Raw genomic sequence first — 17,158 nt, 5'->3', positions numbered from 1 at the left:
ATTTGGTGGAGTACCTTACAATAGCAGAATGTTCCCATGTTTGTTTTTTGCTGAAGAGGGATAAAATGAAGAAATTAATCAAGGGAAAAGAGATTTCAACATTTAATTTCTTCTCATCTAGAAAAGAAAGCAATTTATATAGCATTCACTTTTATTGAAACTCATTTAATTACTTTACTACATAAACCTATTGAATTTAATTTCTTAAAATACAAACTGTTTAATTTGTACTGAAAAATCAAATACTCACATTTAAAGCATGTGGCATCAAGTAATCCAAAGTTGGTTATATTATGTTTATATGCAATGCAAAGCTTCCTCTATGTCACTGCAATCTTAAAAAAGCACCTTCCACTATACTTGAAACATTTTCAATTTTCCACATTTGTGATCCAGTGGCCTCTGAGAGCAAGAATATCAAATTAAGGATAGTTTTGTGTTGTGTGCCATGGTTGTTGGATCTCAATCTGGGCTGCTCAAGCATATTTCATGTGACACTTAGAACCAGAAGACCGAGGTGATTTCATGCCATCAGCCGGGGCTGGAATTAAAACCAGGCCCCAGAGGTAAAAAAGGCACTGCAGGATCCAATCTTAGAAAACACAACAAGTGTTAAGTAGCTTTTTTTTTCTTTTGTTCCCTGCCACCCTATTTTTGTTTTCTGTAAATATCTGTTCATAGCAGGTTATATTCCCTGGATTAAAAAGCTGGGTAACCAACAATGATGCGCCTGAGCTGCCCACTCCTGATCAGTGGTATGTGTGAGCATGTCCCGAGTGATTCACCTGTCAGCAGGGTGACTCAGATTAGGAAAGTGCAGAATTGTGTGATTATAAACCCACGTCCTAATACTGCAAGGCACAGTTGTACTGCATCACAGAACCACCTGTTAAAGGGTTTTACAACTGCTAAACATGAATTAAGAAAGATAATTTCCCCTTTTTAATGTAGTAATTAAATCGCAATAATCAGTGGTGAGCTTGTGCCCTGTGCAATGCTGTGCTATTATAGTTTAATAATTTTGTAGAATAACTTGTAGCACATATCTGATTTTTGTTTCATATTGTAAGTCTGATTTGCTTTAAATTTCCATTTTCTTCACTCAGAAATTAGACGTTAAAGAAAATGTTAAAGAAAGCGGGAAGAAAGCTCAAAACCGTTCTTTTATCAGTAGCTTTTCCAAACAGAAGGTAGGAATTGCTACTTTTAATCTATTGGTGCAATATATTAGAGCTGTTATTTAAAACATAACTAAGACAATTAAAATAGCTAACTGGTTTGTACATAATAGACTACCATAGTTTAAGTATTTACACTTATTAAAAATGTAAAATTTAGCAACAGTACAGCTATAATCAATCAGTATACTTAAGGTGTTGCATTAAATATGATTATCTCCCTTGCATCAGAAAAGTGGAAAATCCAAAGCAAAACTGTACAATACAGGTGATGAAGATCAGCAGGATTCCACAGGGAAAGAAATTGGGCAGGCCTACAGGTAAGGAACATTGCTATTCTCTTATACATAGTGAGCAAGGTTGGGTCTGTATTTGTAAGAGCATGTCATAACATTTTGAAATTGCGAAATGTTTAATAAAACTATTAATTCACTTTCTTTCAAAGACTCATTGTTCCCAAAATTATTCTCTTAATTCTTATATTTTTCCTAGACATTAACGTAGAACAATGTTGAATAATCAATATTCATCGGTTTAATTTTTCCCTGTGCACTTCTGAACTCTTAAAGTGAACTTTAATAACTTACATTTTTGAGAATTAATCACCTTTCATATTGAACCAGTTATAGTCACATGACAAAAAGAAAACTACTGAAGAATCTGGAAATCTGAAAACAAAAAGTTGTAGACACTGCTTATGGTGCAGTCTCCTCTACAATGGGGAAATCAAATGCTGATTAAGTAATCGTGTTGCTGAACACCTCCGCTCTGTCTTCCAAGTGTGACCCCAAACTCCCTGTGACCTGACATTTCAATTCTCCGTCCCCCTTACACTTTGATCTGTCTTTGGCCTTCTAGTCTGAACAGCACCTCATCTCTCTACGAAACAGTTTGCAAACCTCTAGCCTTAACATTAACTTTAACAACTTCAGATCTTAACTACAGCTTCCATTTTCTCTGGCAAAAGGTGCTGGCAATGTGGGATGGGTGTGCTGGTGTTTACGGGGATATGGGGAAGGAGGATATTGGTACTTGGGGTGGGACCCCCACACTACTGGCAGGGTGGTCTGCACCCTTGGTGGTGTTCTGCTATTTTTTTTTCTTTCTCCAGACTGGAGTCCACTCTGCTTTGCTGGTTTTTCATGCTTCCCTTTCTGCTTATTCCCCTGTAGATGTGCAATACTCTGCCTCCTTTGTCTTTTATTTCTTTGATTTTTCTCATTATGCCTCCTTTTGTCTCCTGCTAGTATCACTTCTGCCATTTAACCTCCAGTTCTCCACCCAAGCACTTTATTCACAGTCATTCTATTTCTTTGTTCGTGTGTTTTTTTTCTCTTCCCTCCTCTTTCCCTTGTTTTGTTCCCTTTTACGTGCTGTTCATCCATAATATCTTCCAACCCTGAGGGAGAGTCTTAGATCTTAAACTTGTCTGACTGATTACTGTTTCTCCACAGATGCTGCCTGATCTGAATATTTTCAGCTTATTCTGTTTTAATTTTAAAATTAGTAGGAATTTGAGTCCACCCTGAACCTTTTAAAATGGAAAACAGTAAAAGTAATTTTTACATGAAATGTTTTTAAGCGGACTTTTGAGTGCCAGCTACAGCAAAAATCCTTTTAAAGGACAAAATTTCATTGAGCTGTAAATAGAATTATTCAACTTATTCCTCTTTTCCTCCAGGCCAGTGAGTGAGTGAATAGGTTGGTGCAAGTTAAACCACCTTTGCAATCATCAGTAAATTCTCATTGTGTTTTTATGTAGGATGGGCCGTCGCAGAAAAACAGTGAAACTCTACCGTGGTCTTTCTGACCTTGTTATATGCACCAACTCTGTGACTTCCCAGGATCTTCTAGGGAAAGGTAAGGGGTATCTGAGACCAAATGCAACCAAATGCGCATTCTTAATACAAAGGATGCCTATGAAATGGCTGTAAAATTCTGTTCAGGAAAGAATAAAATTCTGCTTGAATGTATTGAACAAAAAGCTGCATATAAGCTCATTACTGATTAAAGTATATGAGCCAATAACATCATGTTTAAAGCATTTACTGCACAACCTGGTGGTCAATAATTTATCTATTGCTACAGCTTGTCACGTGAATTCACCAGCCAAGTTTGTGATGAATTCAAGGTTGGCTGGAGTATTTTTGCAGCAGATAAAATAGGTCACAATCATACCAACTCTTTCACCAGGTGCACCTTCTATCGTCTGATCGTAGACCATTTCTTTAGCTTTATCCTGCTCCCTTTTCTGCCAATTTTTTTCCCTGTCTTCCCCGCACCCCCCACTTCACTGAATGTCTCGAGGGCACTCACCGGTGCTTTGCCCAAGTAGCTGTTGTTTAAATGTGAGCTCAATCAGTGGCAACACATCAAGTCAAATCCTGCCCTCACCCAATGCTCATACTGAGACTCTCACTGTTTTTAAATTCAGTAAATTACACAAGCATAAAATAGCCATGGTTGTTAATGCCTTAGTTTCATGTGTGGTTTTGTTCCTAGTTAATATTCTAAATATGTTTAAACAGGTCCTGCTGGGAAAGTTTTATCTTTAAGTGAGACTCGAGCCCACCAACTTTTACATCAAAAACCTGAACACTTTGTCCGTTTTAACCAGAAACAACTCACCCGCATCTACCCATCTGCCTACAGAATAGACTCGAGCAATTTTAACCCACAAGAATACTGGAATGTTGGCTGTCAGATGGGTAAGTGTGTTAGTGATTTTAAATTCTAATAGCTTCTAAGAGTAAATGTAATGCATTTAATTTTGTTCCCTTCTTTAGTGCCAACATACAACATACCATTCCAAACTGAGAGCACTTCAATAAACCTTTAAATGGATGTAGTGTAGCCAGTTTTTGTAAATGCTTGACAACCTTCTGTAATATTTATTGTTTGAATAGATACTGATTATAAAGCTTTAAGTCTTTGCTCCTTAGATTCTTCATCTATTGTGTCTCTCGTCATCTGGAACTATCTGTCCCATACTTTAACTCATGTTTAGGTACTTATTCTGAAAGGGAGGAATCTTGTCAAATTGTGAGTAAGCATATTCGAGATGCATCAGTTTACCTATTGCTCAGATCTCTCAAAATGATGTTAATTAACAAGTGCATGGCTAGAATGTATCTTTAGCTTTTTAAAATCAATTTATAATATGTTTTAAGTACTTACAAGTACCACTGAAGCTGTTACTGCAATTACTTTATGGCACCAAATGTGAGAACATCATCTTTGTAAATTTTCTAGAACAAATACTTGTTAAAAATTACTAGTATCAATCAATCTCCCATGGCATTGCACACAGAGTCAAGACCAAGTAAAGATATTGGGTTGCAAGAGGAGGACAGAAGGAGGGGGACAAGGGGTGGGGGACAAGGGGTGGGGGGTGGGAAGAATCTGTACCTTAGTAGATGATCTGCTGAGTCTCCCATGTATTTGGTGTCCCCTTTGGCTGACATGAAGATTGTTTAACACTGGGAAGTCTTGGAAAGGAGTTTATTTTATTTATAAGAATGTGATGCAAAGTGGCTAACAGGTTAGTGCAGGGAATATTGACTGCCAAGAATGGACTGACAAAGCTACAGAAAGGAACTGCTGAACATATGACAGGCAGGGACATGGACTACACAGTGGAGTACACATGGACTACAAACATGGAGAATCTGACTTGAAGTTAGATTGTATCTGTCTCTAACTGATTAAATTGGTGGATTTCAACACTGTTAGGTGAATTATGTTTTGTTTAAAGTCAATGCCTTACATTTAAAGTCATCAAAAGTCAGTAATGGGCAGGGACTATTCATGACCAGAACGGACCACCAAATTTGAGGAGAGGGGCTGCTGAATGGTTAATAGTCGTCGAATATATTCGAGGCTGAGATAAACAGATTTCTGGACTCTGGGGGAATCAAGGGATACGGGGATCGGGCAGGTAAGTGGAGTTGAAGGCGAAGATCTTGTATTCAAGAAGGAGATAGATATATATATCTTAATGCTAAAGGGATTAACGGATATGGGGAAAAAGCGGAAACAGGGTACTGAGTTAGACGATCAGCCATGATCATTTTGAATGGCGGAGCAGGCCCGAAGGGCCGAATGGCCTACTCGTGCTCCTATTTTCTATGTTTCTACCAGCCATGATCTGATTGAATGGCAGAGCAGACTTGAGGGGCCATGTGGCCTACTCCTGCTCCGATTTCTTACGTTCTTAACAGGTGGGGGTGGGAAATATTGACGGGCCAGAACAGGTTGCTAAAGCTGTGGCAAGGCTTAAAATGGACTTTTAAAAGTGGCTGAGTTAGCTCGCAAGCTTGCCCGTAAATCAGTGAAAGTATCTCCAGCTCAGTCCTCCCTGTCTCAAAAATGCAACAAGGAAGACACTGCAATAGGTAAAGGGAGAATAATTTTTTTTAATGGAAGCACCATGTAACACTTAAATGCAAGTTGAAAATAAGCTAGAAAACTGCAATTACAGTGCCACCTACAAGCAGCACAGGCAAAAACGTTATATAGGAATTTTGAATAGAAAGATGATGGGACATACTGAATTTAATAATGTACTAGTCAATTTCCTGTGGTGTTGCACACAGTCAAACTGAATTGTAGGCTTCAGGTGAAGCAGGTTTAAAGGGAAGGGAATAATTGGATCAGGATGCACACCGGTAATTCCAACACAGCTAATGTTGCAGGAAAACTGAAAGGAATGGATAAAATAAAGTTTATATTAATTCTTGAATTGATAACTATCTAAACTATTGCAAATTCCATCTGACTCAAATGAAATTTGAACATTTTAGTCCCTCTACCTCCTATTTTAGAAAAAGATTTATGTATTTTATAGGAGGATGAAATGAAGGAATTGTTTTTCAGGTTTCTTATGGCTGGGATGTTTCAGAATTGTTAAAAATAAAGTCAAATAAAGGCATCAATTTAAGTTCAGATCATTCATTTTGCTATCAGCTTAATCTCTAAAATTAAAGCTATTATTAACACTATTTCATTATAAAAATAGATACTGAAGAAATGAAAGGGAAAACTTTCAGTTTATGATTCTAACATTCTGTTTGTATCCACAGTGGCATTAAACTACCAGTCTGATGGTCGAATGATGCAGCTAAACCGAGCGCTATTTATGCTAAATGGAAACTGTGGGTATGTCCTAAAACCCGAATCGATGTGCCAAGGTATTCTGATATTTTATATTTCATCTCATTCTTCCCTTTAAAGAATAAAGTATAGGTGCAGAAGGTTGTTTATTAACTCTAAGCAAAATAACCTAGAAATTGAGTTTCTGCACTAGTTAATAGCTTAATAAAGGAAGAGTTTATGCTACTGAAAATTTGTCCAAAAAGTTGTTCTAAAGGAGTACTCTGGGAAGTGTAACAAATCTAGGCTTCACTATTAAGACACAGTTGATTAGGACAAAAGCAGATTAAGATCACAAGGTACTTACGGTTGACGAAGGCCATTTGGCTCAACTTAATTCATCCATCCAGAAAATTCCTATGTTCCCTCTTTCCTATTGCTGCATCTAACTGTTAACAATTGCTAATAATTCCAATACTGCTTGGAAATCCCTTCCAGGTGTTGCTGGCTGGCTCTCTCTGAAGAAGAACCTCCTGATTCAAGTCCTAAAACTTGGCATCCTATTTGACTACGAGCTGAGCTTTCAACCCCGTATCCTCTGCATCTCCATTATTCCAATCCTCTCTTGTCTGGCCTCCCATCCTCCACCCTCTGTAATCTTCACTATATCCAAAACTTTATCTGCACCAAGTCATTGACCTACATTGGTTTCGGTCCCCCAATACCTCCAATTTAGAATTCTCATCCCCGTAGTTAAATTCCTTCATGGCCTCACCCCTCCCTATTTCTGTAATCTCGAAGCCCAATAGCCCTCCCCTCTGAGAACTCAGCATTCCTCCAACTCTGGCCTCTACTGCATCCACCCTCCCTTCATCCCAGCATTGGTGGCCATGCCTTCAGCTGTCTAGGCCCTATGCTCTGGAATTCCTCCCTATGCCTCTCATTCTTTAATACTCTGTGTAAAATCCAACTCTTTAACCAAACTTTTAGGTCAGCCCTCTTACATCTCCTTCTTTGGCTTGAAGTCAATATGTGTCTGATTATGCTCATGTGAAGTGTTGGGACATTTTTCTACGTTAAAGGTGCTGTATAAATGCAAACTGTTATAAAAATATTACCTCCTATGGGGACTGTATATTGCTGAAATCAAATGTTACTGTGTGAATGCTGGATATGATGGTGGGCATGCAATGTAAGCACATCTTGTTTTGAACAAGAAACTGGTTATTAGAATAAACACAAAATGGCACTGAAGGTACATTTTTAATCATAGAATGGTTACAGCACAAAAGGAGGCCAGTCAGCCCATCAAATCCGTGCCGGCTCGTTGTAAGAGCAATTCAATTAGTCCCATTCTCTGCTTTTTCCCCGTAACCCTGCAAATTTTTTCCCTTCAAGTATTTATCCAATTCCTTTTTGAAAGTCATGATTGAATCTGCTTCCACCACCCTTTCAGGCGGCACACTCGAGATCATAACTACTGTCTGAGTAAAAAAGATTTTCCTCATGTGGCCTTTGTTTCTTTTGTCAATCACCTTAAATCTGTGTCCTCTGGTTCTCGACTGTTAATATTTCCTTTTGCATTCTATTAACTGTTGATGTATACAGTCGGTTTATAAATGAGATTCATGTGAACCTTTCCTAGAGGAAGCTTTTTAAAAGGGGACACAATTCTAGGCTCTTAACATCCAATGTAACAGTATTTCATTTATGTGGTATTTGTACGTGTGATCAGTTTAAAAATTGAGCTGCCCCATTCCCCTGGCAACTGTGCAGCAGATAGAATTGCTGCCGAAATCTGAAACGAGGACAGGTTAAGTCTGCACTTGAATAACACTCTGAGCTCATATTTGAAACAATTGCACAAGACATTGTATGTGAAATCTAAAGCCAGTGGGATTAAAGGGATAGTGGCAGCCTGGATACAAAATTGGCTAAGTGACAGAAAGCAGAGAGTAGCAGTTAACTGTTGTTTTTCAGACTGGAGGGAAGTATACAGTGGTGTTCCCCAGGGGTCAGTATTAGGACCACTACGGGTCAGTATTAGGACCACTACACTTTTTGAAATATATTAATGACCTGGACATGGGTATAGAGGGTATAATTTCCAAAGTTTGCTGATGACACAAAACTCAGAAATGTAGCAAACAATGTGGAGGATAGTAATAGACTTCAGGAGAACGTAGACAGACTGATGCAATGGACAGAAACATGGCAGATGAAATTTAACACAGAAGTGTGAAGTGATACATTTTGGTAGGAAGAATGAGGAGAGGCAATATAAACTAAATGGTACAATTTTAAAAGGTGTGCAGGAACAGAGAGACCTGGGGGTTCACAAACACAAATCTTTGAAGTGGCAGGACAAGTTGAGAAGGCTGTTATAAAAGCATATGGGATCCTGGGCTTTATTAATAGAGGCATAGGGTACAAAAGTAAGGAAATTATGCTAAACCTTTATAAAACACTGGTTAGGCCTCAGCTGGAGTATTGTGTTCAGTTCCGGGCATCACACATTAGGAAGGATGTCAAGGCCTTAGAGAGGATGCAGAAGAGATTTACTAGAATGGTACCAGGGATGAGGGACTTCAGTTATGTGGAGAGACTGGAGAAGCTGTGGTTGTTCTCCTTAGAACAGAGAAGGTTAAGGGGAGATTTGATAGAGGTGTTCAAAATCATGAACAGTTTTGACAGAGTAAATAAGGAGAAACTTTTTGCAGTGGCAGAAGGGTCGGTAACCAGAGGACACAGATTTAAGGTGATCGGCAAAAGGCGACATGAGGAAACGTTTTTTTACGCAGCGAGTTGTAACTGCCTGAAAGGGTGGTGGAAGCAGATTCAGTAGTAACTTTCAAAAGGGTATTGGATAAATACTTGAAGGGAAAACATTTACAGGGCTATGGGGAAAGAGCAGGGGAATAGGTCTAATTGGATAGCTCTTTCAAAGAGCCGGTGGGCCGAATAGCCTGTTCCTGTGCTGTACCCACTATGATACAATGAAATCTCTTTCGTTGTTATTAAGGTTCGTGCCATGACTACTTTTCTGTTCCAATACTCCCTAAACATGAGGTTTGGGACTAGTTGAATTAAGAGACAACGGGGTCGATTTTAACTTCCGGGTAGGAATGAGGCCTAGCGAGTGTCCGGCCTGACTGGGAGCGGCAGTAGGGAGGCCCAGATGGTTTTAACAGCCAGGCCTCATTAATGCGTCACTGGCTGACTTCCCAACAAAAATGACCAGGAAGTCCGCAAGTAGTGGCTGCTCAGCCATTAAAATCAGACGACAAGGGGCCGCTGCCTGAGACCTGAGACCAGAGTCTGGAGGTATCAAAAAAGCAAGGATGAGTTTCAGCAGGAGATGGGCTGAAGCAGGGGTGGAGACGGGCGATATTACAGAGGTAGAAATAGGCGGTCTTAGCGATGGAGAGGATATAAGGGTCGAAGCTCTGCTCGGGATCAAATAGTACACAGAGATTGCGAACAGTCTGGTTCAGCCTGAGACAGTGGCCTGGAAGAGGGATAGAATCGGTGGCAAGGGAACAGAGTTTGTGGTGGGGGCCGAAGACAATGGCTCCTGCCTGATCTGCATATTTAAAGAAGGTCCCTGCCAGCTTCAGGTGGGTGTCCTTGGTGCCTGCAATTTAAAATCACAGTCGGTCTAATCAGGGTGGGATGCCAGCAGGTAAGTCTCCCATTCTAATTCCCCACCTCGCTCAATTTCTGCTGGATGAGTGGGAGTTAAAATTCTCCTCAATTTGTCAGATTGTAATTTTGGGTAATAGCAGACAACATTTAATACATTCATATGAAATTCCATTTTAGACAATCCAACACCTTCACTAAATTTTTGGACAGAGGCAGCCCAGACAAATGCATTAAGCATTGATCTGCTAATATTATCAACAGTAATTTCTAGTTGATTGTCTTCAATTTTTTGCCAAGTCCATTTTGTTTACAAGGGCAGATGATTTAAATCCTGTCCAAACATCTCATTGGAGTTTAATACTTGTGGCAGATGCACTTTGAGTTGTGCCAGGTGAAAATTACATACTGCTAAATTAGTTTACACCTGTAGACCACAAATGACAAGCCTGTTGTGTTTATACAAATTAAGACCTGCTTTTGTCAAAGAAACCAAAGCTGATAATTTCTATGTTATAATTGTTTTCTAAACAGTATTAAATTGCTCTTTTAGGTGTTTTTAACCCGTTCTCTGAAGATCCTCTGCACGGCCATCCAAAAAAGCAGCTAACCCTGAAAATAATCAGTGGACAGCAGTTGCCAAAGCCACCTCATTCAATGCTTGGGGATAGAGGAGAGGTAATGTAGTTTTAATGGTCTGCCAATATAGATTTTAGTCATTACAATTCAGTGTCAAGTGTTTTTAATGCCCCTGCTCTGATTCCCCTCCTCCAAAAAATAAGCAAATTAATTTTCTCATTTACTCACTACATGGTGAAGAAGAACTGCTGACAAATCTCCAATAATGCTAACAGCGATGTTCTTGGTTCAATAGAGTGCTCCAGAATGGCATCATTCCTCTGGGCACTGTTCTTTTTCCACAGAAAGCTTGCAAACATGGCCTTTGGGCAGAGACCAATTTGAAATGTAAAGATATAGCACTAGATTTTTCTCTTTTCAAAGAAAGAGAAATGCCAGTTCTTCATAATTTGTCAACTACACAGAGGACTTGAAGGTGTTGTCTGATTTTTAAAAAGAACACAAAGGTAGAACATGAACATAACTGAAAAGTAGCTGCACCGGATATAGAAATCAGAAATGTGAGTACAGTTAGTGGCCATTTGGGCCATTGTGAGTTTAAATAATTTTACCCGTATCTATTGTTTTGCTAAAATTAGTGGAGAGGAAAATATGGCCCGTAGTTGCTAGGTAGATGCAGTTATATTTCTTATGACACATTCAAATGATTCCTACAGCAACAGGCGTAGTATAATAATGTAAATTGCAAGTTTGTTTTTTCTTATTTGCATTATTTCATGCTCATTAAAATGAACAAGTACATCAGTAGACGCTGATAGATGTGAAAAGCACAAACATGTGAATATTTTTCTACATGATTGATCTTCTGCAGATAATTGATCCCTTTGTTGAAGTGGAAATTATTGGCTTACCAATAGACTGCTGTAAGGAACAGACCAGAGTGGTGGATGATAATGGTGAGTTTTTAGAACCTATTATGTTCTGTGCTGTGTATATTCTAAGCAGAGCTGTTAGACATATAAATGTAGAAAGAGAAATGCATGGCTCAACTCTGCATTGTTCACTCAGTCACAAACGTTTGTTCGCTGTCACCTGTTTAAATTCACAGGATAAGAGTCTGTGAATAATAAAGTTGTGTAGAAACCCTTTTTACAGAGGCACTTTCCTAGTTGCTGTAAAGAACATCATTTGGGATTGTCACGTCATTTTAACCATAATTTGTACAATGTATTGTGTTTTAACATTAATTACAGCTGCAAAGTAAGGGTGATGTTATGAGTACCCGGGTGCTAAATTTTGTCGGAATTCTGATCAAAACATATTAAAAATGTTTCAATTAAAGGTGTGCATTGTATACTATCTTCTTTACAGTGAAAAATAATGAAACTAAATTGAGATGACCAAATCACTTTCAAAACTTAAATGCTGAATTACACCCGTTCAGTTGGAGAGGAAATCCTTTTGAGTTCAATAATAGTCACAACTTCAAATTGGATTTGGGAACCTTGGTTTTCAAATGAGCACCAACTGCTTTATAACGTGGTAATATGATAGCTTATCAGATGAATGTCAAGTAACTTTCCATTGTGCATGCATAATTTCTGCAATGATTTTGTTGCTACAGTTTAAAATATGATTAGTCTTCAGCCGCCTTGTTCCTCTGGAAGAATTTGATCAGAAAAAATGTTTTTGGGAAATTGAGATCACCGCCAGGGGTTTTTGTATTGAGAAACCAAACTGAAGGGGCAAGGCCCATAGTACAGGACACAACCAAGTTAGAAAAGGCAAGAAATGAAGTAAATCAGGATGTTTTAAAGGCCTCAAGATTTTAAGGACTGCCGGAGGGAGGAATGCTACATTTTGAGATGCTGAGAAAGAATGAGTTAGAGGAAAAAGACTGGTGTCTTGATTAAACATGGGGTGTAGGGAAAAGAACATATAGGATAGCAAATTTGGAACTTCAGTAAATGAGAGGGAAGATTAGGGGCTCACTGACTGTAAAAACATCAAGAGAATAAAGAAAGGTTGGAAGCAAGTGACGAGACTGAGTTTGCCTATCAGAGGACAAGCTGTTCCTGTATCCTGCCCAAGTGAGAGGGGCTAAAATAAGCTGTAAATATGGGAGGAGCTTAAGTCTTGGGCAGACTTGGCCTTTAGAGACCATGAAGGATCGTTAAGGGAAAAGAAGTTTTGCATAGAAGAGGAAACTCAGCTGCAAGAGACATCTTTAATAATGGTGGAGATATGAGTTCCATTTGAGACCAGAAGGCCTAGAATGTCAGTAGTTTGGGGAGAGGGGGAGGAAAGGGGGGAGAGAGGGGGAGGAAAGGGGGGAGAGAGTGGGAGAGAGAGAATGAAAGAATGTTGCTCATAGCAGGTCAGAGGATGCATTTAAAAAGGAGAGCAGTATTAAACAAGGTAACTGAGAATATATTGAGCTGGTATATTTTGCTGTTGTTTAGCACAAGATGGATGTTCCTTAGAGGAAATGAATGTAAAAAAAATTATAATTCTAAATGGAAATGATGTAGAAATTGAAATTAAATTGATATCTGGGTCTGGGGAAAATAGGGAGTGCCCAGGATTTTGTAGCTATTGGTGAGGGGGATCCTGGGGTATGGCAATACTGTTGAGGGGGAGTTGACATGGGGCCTGGTGGTATTGGGGAGGTATCAACATCTGACACCATTGGGATTGGCGGATCCCAAGAGGTGGTAGGAATGGGAAAGGTGCTGTGGTCTGGGGCACTGAGGCTTGTGGGGAGGGCTTCCAGATAGTGGCAGCACTGGGACATGGGGTGGGGTCGTGGGGATCTGGTTAAACTGGAGGAAGTACCAGGTCTGTCAGTACTGGAGGCAGAGTGCCCTTGGGTGTTACAAGTTATGGAGCACTAAAGGGAGGTCCTTTGAGGAGTCAGAACTGTAGTGGAGGGTATTTCTGGGGATTGCATGTACTGGGGTGGGGTTGGGTGGTTCTTGGTTCTTGGAACACTGGAGATGGGATGAAAGGTATTGGGGCCAAGGCACATTGGGAAGAGTCTTGGGGTCTGGGTACCCTGGCTCTGGGAGCATTGGTGAGACTTCCTGGGTATGGCATCCTGTGGCTACAGTAGTGTAGCAGTTATGGTACTGGACCAGTAATTCAGAGGTTGAGAGTTCAAATCTCATCATTATGAAATTGAATTCAATAAATCTGGTAATTTGTGGGCTAGCACCAGAATAAAAAAAACATAAAAGTTGCTGGATTGTTGTAAACCCAACTGGTTCACTAATGTTCTTCAGTCCTTACCCAGTCTGGCCCCATACTATGTGTTGACTAATATTGCCCTCACTCATGTGTGTTCTTTCTCCCTCTCCCATTCACTTGTTCTTGATACTGTTTTTCTTCTTATGCATGTGCAATTGCTCGCGCTCTAGCTCTCTCATAGATCATTGCACTGAGCAATTCATCTGCCACATGTTACATTTATCGCTTTAAACTGTCAATCCTTCATTAATTTGCATTTTATTAGCTGGATAGCTCTAACTAAAGTGAGACTGTTTCAGTATCACTTTTTTATTTACATATCTAACATACCTATAGAACTCCGTATTTCAATTTGCACCACATAAAATGAATGTGTGGGAATGGTACCAATTAGAGACTCACACTGCTGCATAAGCATTTTCTTAACTGTGCTCTCTAAAGCAATATCAAGATTGGTTGTTTTCCAATAAAGATGTTAATAGCAGAGGCAAGTGTGTGTATGTGCTATAAAGAGACGCTGCAAACTAAAGTGGAATTCTAAACTTAACTCTCATTTTTAGGATTTAATCCTGTCTGGGAGGAAACTATAACTTTTACAGTCCACATGCCCGATATAGCCCTGGTTCGGTTTCTGGTCTGGGATCATGATCCTATTGGTCGAGATTTTGTTGGTGAAAGAACTGTGCCTTTTAGTACTCTCATGCCTGGTCAGTACACCTTTTAAAATAATTTACGTAAACACCATTCAGTACTGTATTGTCCTGGACCCACAAGTAACATATAGATTTGAACAAAATTGTTCTTGCCACAGGATATCGGCATGTTTACCTGGAGGGCATGACAGAAGCTTCACTTTTTGTGCATGTGATGATTCATGACATTTATGGCAAGGTATGTAATCCATTTGGATTTGTTTGTTTTCATCTCTGATTTAGAAATGTGATAGTGCTGCTTTATTTGTATGAAATGTACTCTGTGGAGGTACAAAATTAGTTATTTTGTACACTTGGCAAGATAAATTCACTCATTAAACTTCAAGTTTTAAACTTCAAGATAGTAATGTATGTCGATGCTTGGATGCTGATGATCCAGCAAATTGAGATTTGATGGACATCTCTTGGTCTTAGGAATTGTTTAGTCATTTCAAGTATATACAATTCTATAAAATAGGCAAAGGTCTACTGATGGAAATTGTTACAACCATCAATCGCAGTCTATAACGTGCTGGGTACAGTAGCTTAGTGGTTATGGTACTGACCTAATAACAGAGGTCCTGAGTTCAAATCCTACAATCGTATGTTGTGAATTGAATTCCACAAATCATGTTCATTTGTGGGCTGGCACCAGAAAAATAAAAACCCAGCCGATTCACTGATGTCCTTCAGAGTCCTTTCAAGGTCAAAATTTGTCGCTGTTTACTGCTAATCCAGACGAAATGTTGGAAAATGGCTGAATTTTGTGTAATGCGAACCATTAGAAAATGGGCTTGAGATCTTTGTGTATGTTGTATATGAATGTTTGCTGTGTTTAAAAGAAAAGGGTACTGAGTTCATCCAGATGGACAGCAATAAGTAGTGACCAACTGTCAAATTCTGATGGTGATATATTTACTCTTCTCCCTGTTAAAAGGATAAATATCATGGTCCTAGCCATTTGTGTCTCCATGGCAAAATCATGAAACTGAGAGATTTCAACAAACTTGAAGCTAAAGATTCCTTTTTTTTCTGGGTTTGATCCTGATAATGATGAAGATATTTTTTCTGGATTCCTGCTCTAATTTCTAATTCTTGGATCAGTTTTCTGTACGTTACTCTAGTTCTGCTGTCACTGTAACTGCCTCTAGTCCACCACTTACTGAATGAAACAGTAATTATGACATTGTCTTTTAGAAGCAGCAGTGCTGTCTGCTAGCATGATCAGTTTTTCGCATCTCAAACCTGTTTCTGACACAAATCATTGAATTTATGAAAGTTGGTTCCCAACATTACAATGAAATAGATATTACTGAAAATGACTAAATCGCTGAAGGTAGTTATTAGATAAGAAAATAAAGTGCAATCCCTGGAAAGCTGAAATAAAAACAGAAAATAATTGAAATACACAGCAGGCCAGTCAGCATCTGAAAAGAGGTTATGATATTTCAGAGAATGAGTTTATGAGCTGATGTACTTTGTGCAGTTCCCAATAGTTCGGCTTGACTTTCTTTTCCTTCATTGCACATTCAGGCCGTACAACATTCCTAATCACAAATGTATGGCAAACAAGCAAGGCTATTGCTGCTGCATGAAAACTCACTTTCATTTGACTACTGGCAGTTATTTCTCTGAACCAACCTGTGGCATTTTTGCCTTTGTATCCCTGAGCAACATATTAAATAGAAATATTGTTTTCATTTGACTCCATTGTAATTTAAGAATTATTTAAATCTTAGATTTATTTAAAATAAATCAAAAATTTGAAAGACTTGTATACAATTGTGAAACAAATGAAAACCATTTGCAGTTTTGAGAATAAACATTTCCAATGCACAACTTCATTTCTTTGAAGTTTATAAACTAGCATGCCTGGTATAGCATTGCTAATGTTTTTCCTGATATATGTAAAAGTTTCATGTAGAAACCTGTAACCAACTTGTTCAACTCTTAATTAGGGATATAGCTCCCCAAAAAATAAATATAACTGATTCTCAAACCCCTTCGCTACGGTCCTGATTTGAGTTATTAATTCTTTTATCACCAGATGCAGCAACTAATGGGATTCAAAGGTCTGTTTAACAAGAACCCCAAGTATCCCTCTGTAAACAGCAACTGTAGCAACTTTACGCATAAGACATCCTTTGGGAATCGAATTCTACGCCGCACTGCCAGTGCACCTGCAAAGGGAAGAAAAAAGAGCAAAAGTATGTTTTTGGAAACGTACACTGAATTGAGGCAACAAGAATCCAATCCACTTGATTCCAGCAGGCAAGAAACACATAGCAATCGTGGAACAAAGAAACGGCAAACCCGACCGACTTCGATGCCAGTTGATAAGTTGCTTTATGGAGAAATAGCACCACCTGCTGGTGAAAGACAAGACAGGCATGGTAAGGCACTACAGAATTATAAAAATGCAAAATTAATAAATATTTTTAAGCAGTGATACAAACAGGTATATCAATTTTTAGAAAGAAAGGTGAGATGACATTTTAGAGCGTGTTTATTCTTATTTGTTCAATGAGAACATTAAAATAGGATTTTCTGATGTCACATGGTGGAAAGGGGAATTACCTAGGTATGTCTTAAGAAATTCATGCCAAGGTACTGCTATTTTGGTCCATTGATCCCCAGTCTGTATGTATAGAAAGTCTTGTTCTCAACTGCACCCCTATTCTTTTTTCTTTCCATCAGCAGAAGTAAGATGGTCCGAAAACCCGAGAGTTT

General features: G+C 38.9%; 1 protein-coding gene across 1 annotated transcript in view; it reads left to right on the top strand.

The window, feature by feature from the left end:
- Nucleotides 1-17,158, top strand: part of plch1 (phospholipase C, eta 1) — a 61,105-nt gene that overhangs the window by 29,908 nt on the left and 14,039 nt on the right. The window contains 10 exon segments of the mRNA XM_067994730.1: nt 1,107-1,190; nt 1,410-1,498; nt 2,941-3,038; nt 3,707-3,886; nt 6,260-6,367; nt 10,465-10,589; nt 11,362-11,446; nt 14,297-14,443; nt 14,548-14,675; nt 16,476-16,821. Coding sequence (XP_067850831.1) covers nt 1,107-1,190; nt 1,410-1,498; nt 2,941-3,038; nt 3,707-3,886; nt 6,260-6,367; nt 10,465-10,589; nt 11,362-11,446; nt 14,297-14,443; nt 14,548-14,675; nt 16,476-16,821 — 1,390 coding nt within the window.

This window comes from Heptranchias perlo, chromosome 13 (genome assembly GCF_035084215.1).
Source record: "Heptranchias perlo isolate sHepPer1 chromosome 13, sHepPer1.hap1, whole genome shotgun sequence".
Taxonomy (NCBI): Eukaryota; Metazoa; Chordata; class Chondrichthyes; order Hexanchiformes; family Hexanchidae; genus Heptranchias; species Heptranchias perlo.
This window is presented reverse-complemented; position numbering and strand designations above follow the sequence as displayed.